Source organism: Athene noctua, chromosome 19, assembly GCF_965140245.1.
Source record: "Athene noctua chromosome 19, bAthNoc1.hap1.1, whole genome shotgun sequence".
Taxonomy (NCBI): Eukaryota; Metazoa; Chordata; class Aves; order Strigiformes; family Strigidae; genus Athene; species Athene noctua.
In genome coordinates, this window is record NC_134055.1 from 8,586,061 (window position 1) to 8,598,374 (window position 12,314).

The window sequence follows — 12,314 nt, forward strand, 5'->3', positions numbered from 1 at the left end:
TCAAAAAAGGTAAATACCTTGTTAGAATCATAAACTTGCTTACCTAGTGATCCATCTTTCAGGAAATGTATTGGTGACTTACAAAACTATCTGTTTTCTTGTGGTCTCATAATACCAGATAGATTTGGGGGTTTTTGTTATCACAGATGCTTAAAGCAGTCTAGCCATAGAAGCATGTACTTCCATGCAAGTTCTCTGGGTGGTAATGACTGGGCTACCTCTGGACAATGACTTGTTGGGATGAGTCTTGTCCACTGGCGAAATTTGATTAGTCCCTTTTTATTCAGACCTCATCTTCCATTCAGGAAAGGTTTTGGTTTGCTGTTGGAGCTGTGATGAATATAAAGACTCTTCTCAGCACAGTTGTGTCAAACTGAGGAGCAGAAGTCTCTCAGAACAGGTATTTTGCATATAAAAAGAGCAAGAAAGGACCAACCTCCTGTCATGAAGTTTGCCTATTAGTCAGGATTGGGGGAATTTAAAGGGGAGAGTTATCTGATTTCTGTGACAGATTTGGCCATAAAATCTGATACACAATAAGCTGCTTTTGTTGGTAATGATAAAAACCAGTGGAATAGATTTAGAGGAATTTTGTTTTATTCCTACTTTAAAGAGAGATTCTCTTAAACTGTGTCTCTGTGTCTTCTGCTTCTCTCATTTTTAAGGAATGAATTCAGGTACAGTATTCTGAGATTTCTCCACCTGGGATTTTGTTCCTGAAAACATTGGTTGGCGTAACAGTAAAGGACATTGAGGATCGCTGTAGCTTGCTGTCAGGCTAGCAATGCAATGTTTTATGGGATGACTTGGACTCATTTGGGGCACGTTCCCTCTGTGGAATCATCTTCACGCTGTGCTCTGCAGATCCCTTGTAGCATGTTCTTCAGCCACTGTGCTGGGGAAAGCAGGTTTTGCTGGGGCAGAAGCAGTCAGGGTGCCCTGTTTTTGAATTAGGTGATGAGTAAATACAGGCTGATAATATGTAAAATCTTGGCCTTTGACAGTCAAGTTACAATGGTAGAATGTTTGAAGGAAATAAATGTTTTAAGGATCACACCTCTGGAAGAGTCTGAATAATGTGTTTTAACACAGATGAAATGTGATGCTGTGGCACCTCTTGCCACATGTGACAGTATCTTTGTGTAGCATTTTTTGAGAGGATAGATATTGTCATTTTATTAAAGGTTTGAGTGGGACTTTAACCTCAATTTGGGAGTCTCAGTAATTATACTTTACCTTCAAAAGCAGACCCAGTGACCAGCACTTGTTTTGTTAGCGGATACAAGCTATTGTGTGTGTTTAGCTCAGTATCATACTGACCTTTCTTTAATATGGATCCTTAGCCCCCAAGACCACCCCCCTTTTTTTGAAGGAAACATTTGCAATATGTTTCAACCATAGTGTCAAGCTTCAACTCTGTTTACCAAACAGTAACAGCTAGAGTAATTTTTCTGTCATGTGGAATTTGATAGTTTTACCTTTCCAGTTGGGTGCTGTTGAACAGCAAACTGATTTTGCTTTCAGAGAACTTTCTGGCTTTCTCTGAACTGGTTGGTTCCAGCATGGATGTATTTGTTGCTCTGCATTCAGTGTCGAATCATGTGAAATTGGACTGGTGATGAAATATTCCTGCCAGTTATCATGAATAATTAGGAAAAAGCTTATTCAACAGTCCTAACAATGTTGGGCTGTACATATGAGCTGGCTATAGGTAGCATTAAATGAATAGAACTGACACAATAAATGAAATATAAAGCAATCTTTGAACTCCTGCTCCCATCTGTTTGAAAAATGTGACTGAGTTGCTGGCTGCAGGTGTCACACATACATACATATCCTGCCACCATCACATGTCCCTGGTATTGAATTCACTGCATCATGAGATGTCCCTCACTTTCCTCACCGACTTTATTTGTACTCTCTGGACGAGCAAAGTAGCAGTGACAAAATGTAGCAGAAGTGAATGAAACATGAAGACATTTCATTTTGTTTTGTCTATAGAGGGTTTTTTTAAAGCTTTTTAGAGCCCAGGGGCCTGGCAGCATTTGTATAATTGACAGGTATTGCAATATTGGGGTTTTTTGTCTATTAAAGTTTAGAAAACTTAATTGGTTGATAGTATTTTCTATTTTTTCTTTCTGAAAATCTTGCTCAGAATGCAGTTGACAATAAGCTTACCAGAAACTGCAAGTCAGATGAGTAACCTTTAAGGCTCTCTTTACTGATTCAGTTAGAAAAAGTGTCATATTTTGAAACTTCAGCTTTGGGACATAGTTCTCTGCTCCGCCCCCCCCCGAGTTCCTCCATTAGAAGACAGAGAACAATTGAACATTCTGAGCCTTCATACATAAAACCAACCCAAATTAGGTTACTTAAATTCTTTGTGACTTGAAGAACTTTACTTGAACTTGAGTGTTCTGCTTGTGGAGTCTATGGGAGCTGTTTCTTTCATTTGGAAAGTTTTTAGTGCATCCATGAAAAAAAAACTTTGACGAAATGGGGGTGTCAATGCCACCCTTTGACGTGCAATTTTGAATTTGAACACTGAACATTATTTCTCATTTTAATTCTTGCTATTTTTACCTGGCTCTTTCTCCTCCCCTCCCTCTCATTTTGTTATCCTATTTTGATCTCTTCAGGACTACTTTTTGAAAAAATCATGGTGTTTGTGAAATATTTAGTACAGTTTGTCAAAACTACATACAGACAGTAATGACAAAAACTGATGCTGCATCAATAGTAATTTAAAGTTGAAAAATGGTCTTCTAAAACAGAACAAAGCTACACTATACATAACTGTGCAGATCCTTTTTCTTTTAACTTCTTAAGTAAACAAATGACCAATAACTCACTATTCAGTTCTTGTGTTACACTTTTTTTATATGTGCCTATGTGATAGCCTTTAACAGAAAAGCGCAGTATTTTGAAATATCTGGTCAGTAAATTTTCTCCCATGTATCAAGAGTGATAGATTTACTAACATTCTCTTTAAAAACAGATATTCGTGGCCTAATCCATGCATGAATTTAAAATTTAGCTGCCTTCTGTGAATGGAGCAATATTGGCCTGTTGTCATAGAGGTGACTGTTGAACTAAATAAATAGCAGTAAGACAAGTATTGAAAGTGGAAGTTTAGTCAGCTGTTCTTGTTGGAATAGATATTTTCTCCAAAAGTTTCTGATAATGGAAACTGTTGTGGTAAAAACTATGATAATGTGAGTTATTCATAATTTATTGTATTAACTTCAGGCTCAGGAAGACGCTGAGAAGTTGCGTTCGGTTGTGATGCCTATGGAGAAAGAGATTGCAGCACTAAAGGAGAAATTGACAGGAGCTGAAGAAAAAATAAAAGAGTTAGAAGCATCAAAGGTGAGGTGGAGTTGTAACTGTATCCTAATTTATATCTTACATCATGCTAATTTGCAGATAAGTAAAGTCAAATTTTGTAAGGGAGAAAAGGTGTGTTGTGGAACTCCTCACATGCAATACATTTCTTCTCCTGTAGCATAATTAACATATTTAGCCTATATATGTTTTTCCCATCTTTCAAAAAACATTTTTTGAGGGTTGCATTACATGCGTGTGTGTGTGTGAGCATCATCTCTGCTTAGCCTAAATTGCGTGGCTTCAGGTCTACTACTAATAGAAAAAGTTCTAGAAAAATATCTGCTTTGCACCTTTCCAAGAGCGCCTGGCCTTTATATTACTGTCATGCTTGCATCCACAGAAAGATTTGAATTTGACAGAATTATTTTAATCTACTTCCATCGAGCATGACCTGTATTTCTTTTTCAAATCTTGGGCATAAAATTGAGGCAGTATCACCAGAATTTTTATATCTTAAAATTTAAGCAAACCTCAGATTCATAGAAAGGGATACTGGTCATTGCTGGCAAGAAATCAGTATAAGTGATTTGTCTAGCATTTCTGTATTCTTCAGGTATGTCAGAATCCCTATTGAACTTTTGCATCAGCTGTGAAGGGTAAATAATACTACATCACTCTAAGATAGTTGCATGTAATGTACTGTTTTATACAGAAATGAAGATGTCTTCTGTAGCAAATATTTTATCTTGAAAGTCAAATAGGCTGAAATTTCAAAGTAACCATGTGAATGTTAAGACATACAAATAAATGCCTTGTCTTCTGGGTCATTTACATCCTCACTTAAATAGATGCGCATCACTTGCTGGAATTCTTTCTCTTCCCCCTCACTCCTGCTTTTATTCCAACTTGAAAGTCTGTCTGAAATTTGGGACAACAATGTAATTATAACAGTCTAAAAAATTTTACTAGATTGAGTGTTTTCCTTCTTCACAGATTCTTTGTGCTTTATTAGGTCAAATTTGGGGGATTTAAGTGCTCCTAGGAATAATAGTTCTCCAGGTAGTTCTGCTTTTTCTATTGATGCAAATAATACTTCCTTTTCATTGACATGATGAATTTGGGGAAGATGAAGAAACATGGACCTTTTCTTGTTTCCTGCTTGCTCTCAAAATGCTTTCCCTCCCCCTCCTTTTTTATCGCTTATTCTTTCTTAAGAGTAGTCTAGTCTGAGCATGTAATTCTGTGGAATGAGTAAAACACAAGCATGCATTTCTTGGAAAAAAGAGAATAATCACTTTATGCATGTTTTCTAGTTTATTGAGGGGTTGTTTTTAAAGAAGTCTCACTTTAGATGGTGGTTCTTACCAAATAAATTAACTTAGGCCCTTAATTCTTACCTGTGGCCAGTTCCACTTCATTACTCCTGTCTGACATTGTGATAGTCCTATTTCAAGTCACCCTTTTAGCTTAACGAGAAAAAATTGCTATTTTGTGTCTAGCAAGAAGATGTTTAAGCACAAATTTAGGAAGTTGCTAAAATACTGTAATCTATGGCACTATAAAAATGCACGGTATCATTTACATGACATTACTAGATGGATATGCGGATTGATATGTAGAATAAGCAATATATTTGGCTTTTCTGTTGGTCATGATGAAATCCCTCAGATCTGCTTGAGTCATGTCATTTTGTTTTTCAGTGTCAAATATTTAGCTGGATTAGTGAAACAATGTGTTGGGTTTTTTTTTTTCCTCTCCCCTTCTGTTCTATCCTTCCCAAGAACTATTCTGTGGGAGTCAAATTTCTCCATTTCAAAGGCTAAAAGGCTAGCAGATAGAAGACTTGGTATCCTAGGGCAGGAGAAGCTGTTCCCACCATCAATGCCAAGTTAAAGCCTAAGAACTATCTTGAGCTTTGAGTTGGTGTCTGTGGCTCCTGTACTGTGTTGAAGAAGATGAACAGCACCTCTGTGGAGCCATTTAGCAATTGCCTGAAGGCTTTTGTTTCCTTCAGAATAAAAACTCCTGTGACTCCTGACTCAGCAAACCATGAAACTGAATAGTGCCATAAAGAAATCTTTCAGCCCAATCCTTGCTCCAAGAAGGGATCCATTTCTACAAGCATTATGTTTGGCAGATGTTTATGTAACCCTATCTTAAAAGGTTCTTACCAGAGATTCTGCAGTCTCTCCAGTGTGTTCATTCTAGTTCTTTGTTAGCTTTGCTATTTAAAAAACAGAAAATAAGAAAAATATCATTAATATATTTCTTCATTCTTTTTTGATTTCATTGATTCTCATTGACAGATTTTTCCTTTCTTTCTGCAGCCGTCTTTCATGGGTTTGAATGTTTGGGGTTTTTTCTTGTCTCAATGTTTTTTCTCTTAGACTTACCATCCCAGGCTTAGTTCAAGTTTGCCTCATAGTCATGTTTTCTGACTACCCTTATTACTCTTAATTTTGAACCATCTCTACATCGTACTTAGTTGTTGGCTTATCAGCACTGGTTAAAGAATTGCTGCATTGTCTGCTCTTCTTAGATACTTGAGATACTTGCCTCCTTGCCATCTCTTGTGCTCAGTGCCGCTGCTGTTGTGATCCAGCTATTATAACTGTGATATACTAGTATGTTAGACTTAGCAGATTTTTAATGAGTGATTTATTCAGAAATAAATGTGAGGACTACTTGCACATCGGTAGTTGAATATTTGTGATTTCTAGAACTAAGCTTGTTCTTCAGCACCTGTATATTACCTGAACAGGCAACACTATAACTTCTAATGAAAAGGAAATGCCTGAGAGTGTTCCCTCACTGAGATAGTGGATTTCCCTCCTTTTATTTAGGTTAAAGAACTGAACCATTATTTGGAAGCTGAGAAGTCATGTAGGACAGACTTAGAGATGTATGTGGCTGTTCTCAACACACAAAAATCTGTCCTGCAAGAAGATGCAGAGAAGTTGCGGAAAGAACTGCATGAAGGTACCTATCTAATAATAATCCTTTTGACTCTTTTACACTAAGGATACAAAAAACAACATAGCTGTTAATTCTTTTCTGATTTCCGATTTGAATTGGATTTAAATCTGAATTGGATTTAAATTGTGGGGGGAGGAGGCAGTACTTTTAAATGTGAAAGCCTTTAAAACATTTACAGAAGAGTTGAATGTGGAGTTCTTTTATGACAGAAAAACAACAGAGCCATTCATTCTCTCGAGGGATGGTATTGAATTTTTGCTAAGTTGTTATGGTATTGCAAGCTTCCTTCTTATTAAAGTGATTTTACTGGTGTCTTTTATTTGTGTACAATTATGAGCATTATTTCCATAATGTACTGATATGTCTCCCTGAGGTATGTCAATTCTGAATGCCTGGTGGTGGAATGGGTGTGTGAATGTACACGTATGCCAGTACAGCGCAGAATCACTGCAGAGGAATGAAAAACGGAACCTCTGTTGAAATAAATAGGGACATAGAAGACAGTCTTTTGAAACCAGCACTAAAAAAAGCCCTATTAGAATTCATGAATGGAGTTAAGGCTTTAGTCTTCTAATTGGGAAATCTTGAACTGTCAGTAATACATCCCTAATCACAAGCCAAGTTAGGGAATTAAGAAAATGTCTTATTTCATCCTAAATAGTTGTTGAACAAAGCCTGGCTGTTCTTGATTAGAATAATAATTACTTTTATTCATGAAAATGCCTCTCTTTGGAAAAGAGGTTAAAAAAATTCTGGTTCAGAATGACTCTTTCTGTTTTTGAATAGTCTGCCATCTCTTAGAGCAAGAGCGACAACAGCACAACCAGTTGAAACACACATGGCAAAAAGCTAATGACCAGTTCTTGGAGTCTCAGCGTTTGCTGATGAGGGACATGCAACGTATGGAAATTGTTCTGACCTCTGAGCAGCTCCGACAAGTTGAAGAACTGAAAAAAAAGGACCAGGTTGCTTTCTGCTTTCCTCCTTTTTTTTTTTTTTTTTTTTTTTTTTTGTCTCCTTTTTTAATACAGTAGATTTAATGTGGTGTATCAGGTATAGAAATCACATGTTAGAGACAAGTTATTTAAGTTATAATATTTCAAAAAATGATAGGTGACAGTATTAATAGAAATTCTGCATTTGAATGACAGCCAACAGTTATAACAAACTATCAGTTTGGGTGATTATTTTAATATTAATGTATATAGTAACTTTAAAAGTCATGTTGTCAACATTATTAAATGAAAAGATAATAATATGTAGAAACTAATCTTGGAGGAAAGAACAGTCATCTATGATGCAAAATATCTGGGTCAAGGATGTTAGGATAGCAAGTTTCACTTCTTTCTAGGTTTTTCCAATACAGTACCTAGCTCAGGCATAAATTAAGAGCTTCAGTTTTAAATCAGTTTATGCAAGTGATTGTGTACTTGCTTTGTGACTTGGTGTTCTGTGATGTCTTTCTTTTGGTTCTTTTTCCATATGTTCTATTCCAGTGTTTAGAGTGATGAAGGCACTTCTAGTTTTCACACTTTGTTTTAATGTTCATGCTTGTATAATGGCTGTTAATGGGGCCATTAGTGATGCAAATATATTATCAAGTTCTATACAGTAGCCAGTGTAACAGCTGGTTTTGTTACTTATTTGGTAATCTCTATAATAATAATAATTTTGATCTAGGTAATGTGTTCTTTAAATAAAATTATTCTAGAACACTTGAAACGTAAGTTCTCATTTAAGTCAGTTTGTGTGCCTTGGGAAAGGAACACTAGATTTTTAACCAAAAGAATCTTTATGTGATAAATACTGGGTTTTTAACCAAAATAATATTTTCCAGTGCCTTCTTAGCAGCTTATCTTACTTATGAAAGCGAATGTTATGACTGCTATGGAAAAACTGAATCCCACTTACGTGTTTTCTATTGACCACTGATTTCTAGGAAGAAGATGATCAGCAAAGGCTTAGCAAGAGAAAGGAACAGAAGCAGAAAGATTCAGATGATGAAATGAAAGCTTCATGTTCTCAAGCCCAAGAGGAAACCCTTACCCAGCTCTCTAATGAAGAGGTAAAACAGTTGGATAGTTCTGAGCACTTGTGCATTCCTCAGGGTGTTGATTACAAATACAAATGCAAACTTAGTGCCTATTATTCTCTGTGGCTTGTAATTCTTATTAAGCAATGAAAGATCTTTGGAGTTGCACTTGAATATATAAATTCTAATCAAGATTAGAAGACAATACTTTCCAATCCTGAGAGATGCTGTTAAAAACTGTAATTTACCTTTTACATTCTGTATGTTAACTGCTGTTGAAGTCTCTTGGGATTTATAACTATGTTCTGACACACATAAATGTTCAGAATTAAACCAATTATATCTGAATGTTCAGCAGGGGTATTGTAGCTACTTTGCTAACCTACTTGTTGAATTCTGTACTAAACTTACACTGGTTAGGCAAGTCTGAGATCACTGACTGTGAAGTTAGCCAGTTGGTTAGCATGTGCAATAGTATGATGTGTGTGTCTGTGTGTATTAAGCTTCATCCAACTATGTGAGTTGAGGTTTTTGACCACATCTGTTCAGCAGCCAAAAATAAGCTTTGTTTAGGCAAGCCAGTAGCTGGGGCTCAGCACCAAGTTTTTGCAGAAGCTGCATGAGATATTAGTAAACCCATTGTAATAGCCAGAAAAAGTGATGCTGCTGGATGTTGTGAGTTAGCAAGCCATTTGGGTGTTGTAGATACTCATACACTGGGACAAGCTGAAATTGCACCTGAAATTTGCCTAAGCTTTTCATTTCTGAGGAAACGAGTCCAATGAGCACACAGGTTGGAATTTGGAAACTTTCAAAATGCGCAGTTACGTATCCTTTTCCACTGCGTTTGCTTGGTTTTGATCATCTGACAGGTTCCATTTTGGTTTTGTAAGTCAAAATAGGGACAAATTAATAAAAACAAGTTTTGTGGTATAGAAGCTTATGTAAGCTTCAAGAGACTTGAAAATTTTCAGTGTGAGCCAGTATTTTGCCTGCTTTATTTAGACTTCTTGAAGGGAAAAAAGTATATACTTCTAGAGTCTGTCCTTTATTCTTATCAATGATTTCTAACAGTTCAGAATGCAGGAAGATGTTCAGAATCATAACATCTAAATGTAGCTGAGATCTAGTTCCACCCTTTATCCTACAGTAAGGATACAACTTTCTATTTCAACTAGTGTTGTATGCTAACACTTCTCTATCCGGATATGCAAATGAGACACATTGATGGTGACAAAAGTGTTATCTTCTGATGTTTTCTTTAATCTCAGTTCCTATGATACTCTTTAGTCCCTTAATCACAATATTTATTTAATTCTAGGGATTATACATAATGGAAAATGTTACATTTTGAGAAAGGGCAGTTTCCATTTATGGATTTGTTTTTGTTGCTATTTGTGACCTTTTTTAACTGTACAGAATGTGTTTTCAGGTGGTAATGAATCATATTATCAGTCATGCCTTACAACTTATCATAATTTGACTTCTGAGCTCTTCTCAGTTTGCAATACAAACAAATGATTTGTTAACTGTATCACCAAACAGCTGTTGTCTGAAGATGCAACTTTATATATGTCGGTATTCTCTTGACTTCTTGTTGTGAACTTGAACTCGTGTATATATATGTGTAATTATAAATACTATGCCTAAAAATTATTAAAACAAGACATTAACAATAGCCATAAAAAAAGTAGTACATAATATATAGTTATAAATTACAAACACTTACATGGAAGTACCAGCTGCCTGCTCATCTCTGCTGACCTATTTTGGAAAGTACTATTTTTAAGAGCCTTGTTTTCAGTGTTATTTTATTTAAATGTCTAATGACAAAGCAGAAGTGTGTAATATATTGTAAGGTATTTTGAAAGCAGTCATATGCTTTTTAAATAAAGCATTACTACTCTCTTTTCGTGCTACAAATAAATAAAAATAGATCAAGAGGCTTAATGTGCCCTTTTATGTCACAGGACAGTGTGGCTTTTGGTATTGGTATTCCCCAGGATACATTTCTGTTTAAGCCCAGCCTTTTCCCTTCTCATTTTATGTACAAATAATCTTTTAAAGAAAATATTTCTCTTACAATATTTTGTCAGATACTCAAAGCAGAAGAAAGACATAGAAGTCAGTATAGAATAGATTTTAAGTATATCATTCTCCATTTATTTTTATGTTATTGTAAAGTTTTTTTGTTTTACGAAAGACTTCTGAATTTACTTGTGGAAGTGGAGTATTTTCCTTCTGTTGTGTAGATTTTGGTTCTAGAAGTGATACTGCAAGTGTATCTCTTTAGTGGGAGAAGCACCTCATTTCAAATATTGGAAGATGTAAGGTGACTCTGTCCTTGCTTGTCCAGCAGGCAGACAGATCCTTACGAAAGTGCTCTGTTAATATAAGACTCCTTTTTTTTTTTTTTTTAAGCTTATTTGTTTTGTTCTTTAATTCTAACTAACGGTACATTTCTCTATCCTTGGCCATCTTAAGCTTAGTGATCAGATATTCTTGCCAAAGCCAATTTAAATTTGCCTTTACCATGTCTGATAATTAGCGTCCAGCATTCCTCTTGTACCATGGTTCTAGAATGGAGTATATAATTTTTTCTTCCATGTTTTTCCAATTCCAGGTGCATGTAAATAGCACCCATGGCTCAGTCCATTCGTTGGATGCAGACTTGCTTCTTTCTTCTGGCGAATCTTTCAATAAATCAGATAACGATATGTTTAAAGAGGGACTGCGGAGAGCACAGTCAACAGACAGTCTGGGGACATCTGGTTCTTTACAGTCTAAAGCTTTAGGATACAACAACAAAGCAAAATCTGCTGGGAACCTGGATGAGTCAGATTTTGGACCACTTGTTGGAGCAGATTCAGTGTCTGAGAACTTTGATACAGCTTCCCTTGGGTCTCTGCAAATGCCAAGTGGGTTCATGTTAACCAAAGATCAGGAAAAAGCAATCAAAGCAATGACACCAGAGCAAGAAGAGACTGCTTCACTTCTTTCCAGTGTTACACAAGGGGTAGAAAGCGCTTACGTATCTCCTAGCGGTTACCGCTTGGTTAGCGAGACGGAGTGGAACCTACTGCAGAAGGAGGTGAGTACCCACTGCACACATCTACTGTGACAGGCTGCTCTCTGCTAGCTGAAAGCTCTTTCTAATTAGCTTTACATGGAGTCAGTCACAGAAGGAAATAGCATCATATGTAGCTATTCACTTTTCTCTCTTGGAATACTTCTCTAGGTAAAGCACATCTGATGTAAACTATTGGTTGACCCTGTTCATGGGCAAGACAGCTTTACTAAATACAGGACATTTTTTCACTTTGTGAGGGTCTGACAGAGGTAGTTGTTGATCTCACAAATATGTGAGAGGGTGAAAAAAGATGGCCAAACTCAAAAAAAAACCCCAAGGTAAAAAATGGAAGGCTAAGGAAAGGACTTTATAATGCAACTGGGGGTGACTAGGAAAGTGCAAAGATTAACAAAAGGAGCAGAGCTAACAGTGCTATTTTGTATGACAAGGAGTTTTACTGAGGATTGTGCGTGGAGTGCAATTTAGAAATAAGCAGCCAAGATATGCATAACACACAAAGCTACCACAAAGGAAGCTTCAGAAAATTGTTGGGGACTTGCATCACCAGAAACCAATTTCTGAGAGCAGCAAGCAGCAGATTAGACGTAACGCTGTGCCAGTTTCAATATGGGTGACCAAGGAAATTGTTGCTTCTGGGTGTTCTGCTTGTCAGTTTTTCAGCAGCTTTATATGATGCCACTTCAAAGCTTGCTGAAAAGAGGAGTATTGTGGGGCTCATGTGTTTATTCTTTTAGAAGGAGAGGCCAAGGAGCAACACTTTAGGAAGAAGAAAATGCGGAGAGGAGATAACAATCCATAATGGTTGAAAAGGAAGACAAGAAGGGGGATAAAAGAGGGAATGTAGAAATGCAGTGAAAGAGGCTAGGCAAAGGACAGTGAGATGAACTA

The 12,314-nt window shown here is 36.5% G+C and overlaps 1 protein-coding gene across 4 annotated transcripts in view; it reads left to right on the forward strand.

The window, feature by feature from the left end:
• RABEP1 (rabaptin, RAB GTPase binding effector protein 1) overlaps positions 1-12,314 on the forward strand; it is a 49,345-nt gene that overhangs the window by 25,844 nt on the left and 11,187 nt on the right. For all 4 annotated transcript variants that reach the window (XM_074923211.1, XM_074923215.1, XM_074923214.1 and 1 more), the window contains 5 exons: positions 3,250-3,369; positions 6,171-6,306; positions 7,090-7,268; positions 8,243-8,368; positions 10,959-11,426. In XM_074923211.1, coding sequence (XP_074779312.1) covers positions 3,250-3,369; positions 6,171-6,306; positions 7,090-7,268; positions 8,243-8,368; positions 10,959-11,426 — 1,029 coding nt within the window. The remainder of the gene's footprint in view (positions 1-3,249; positions 3,370-6,170; positions 6,307-7,089; positions 7,269-8,242; positions 8,369-10,958; positions 11,427-12,314) is intronic.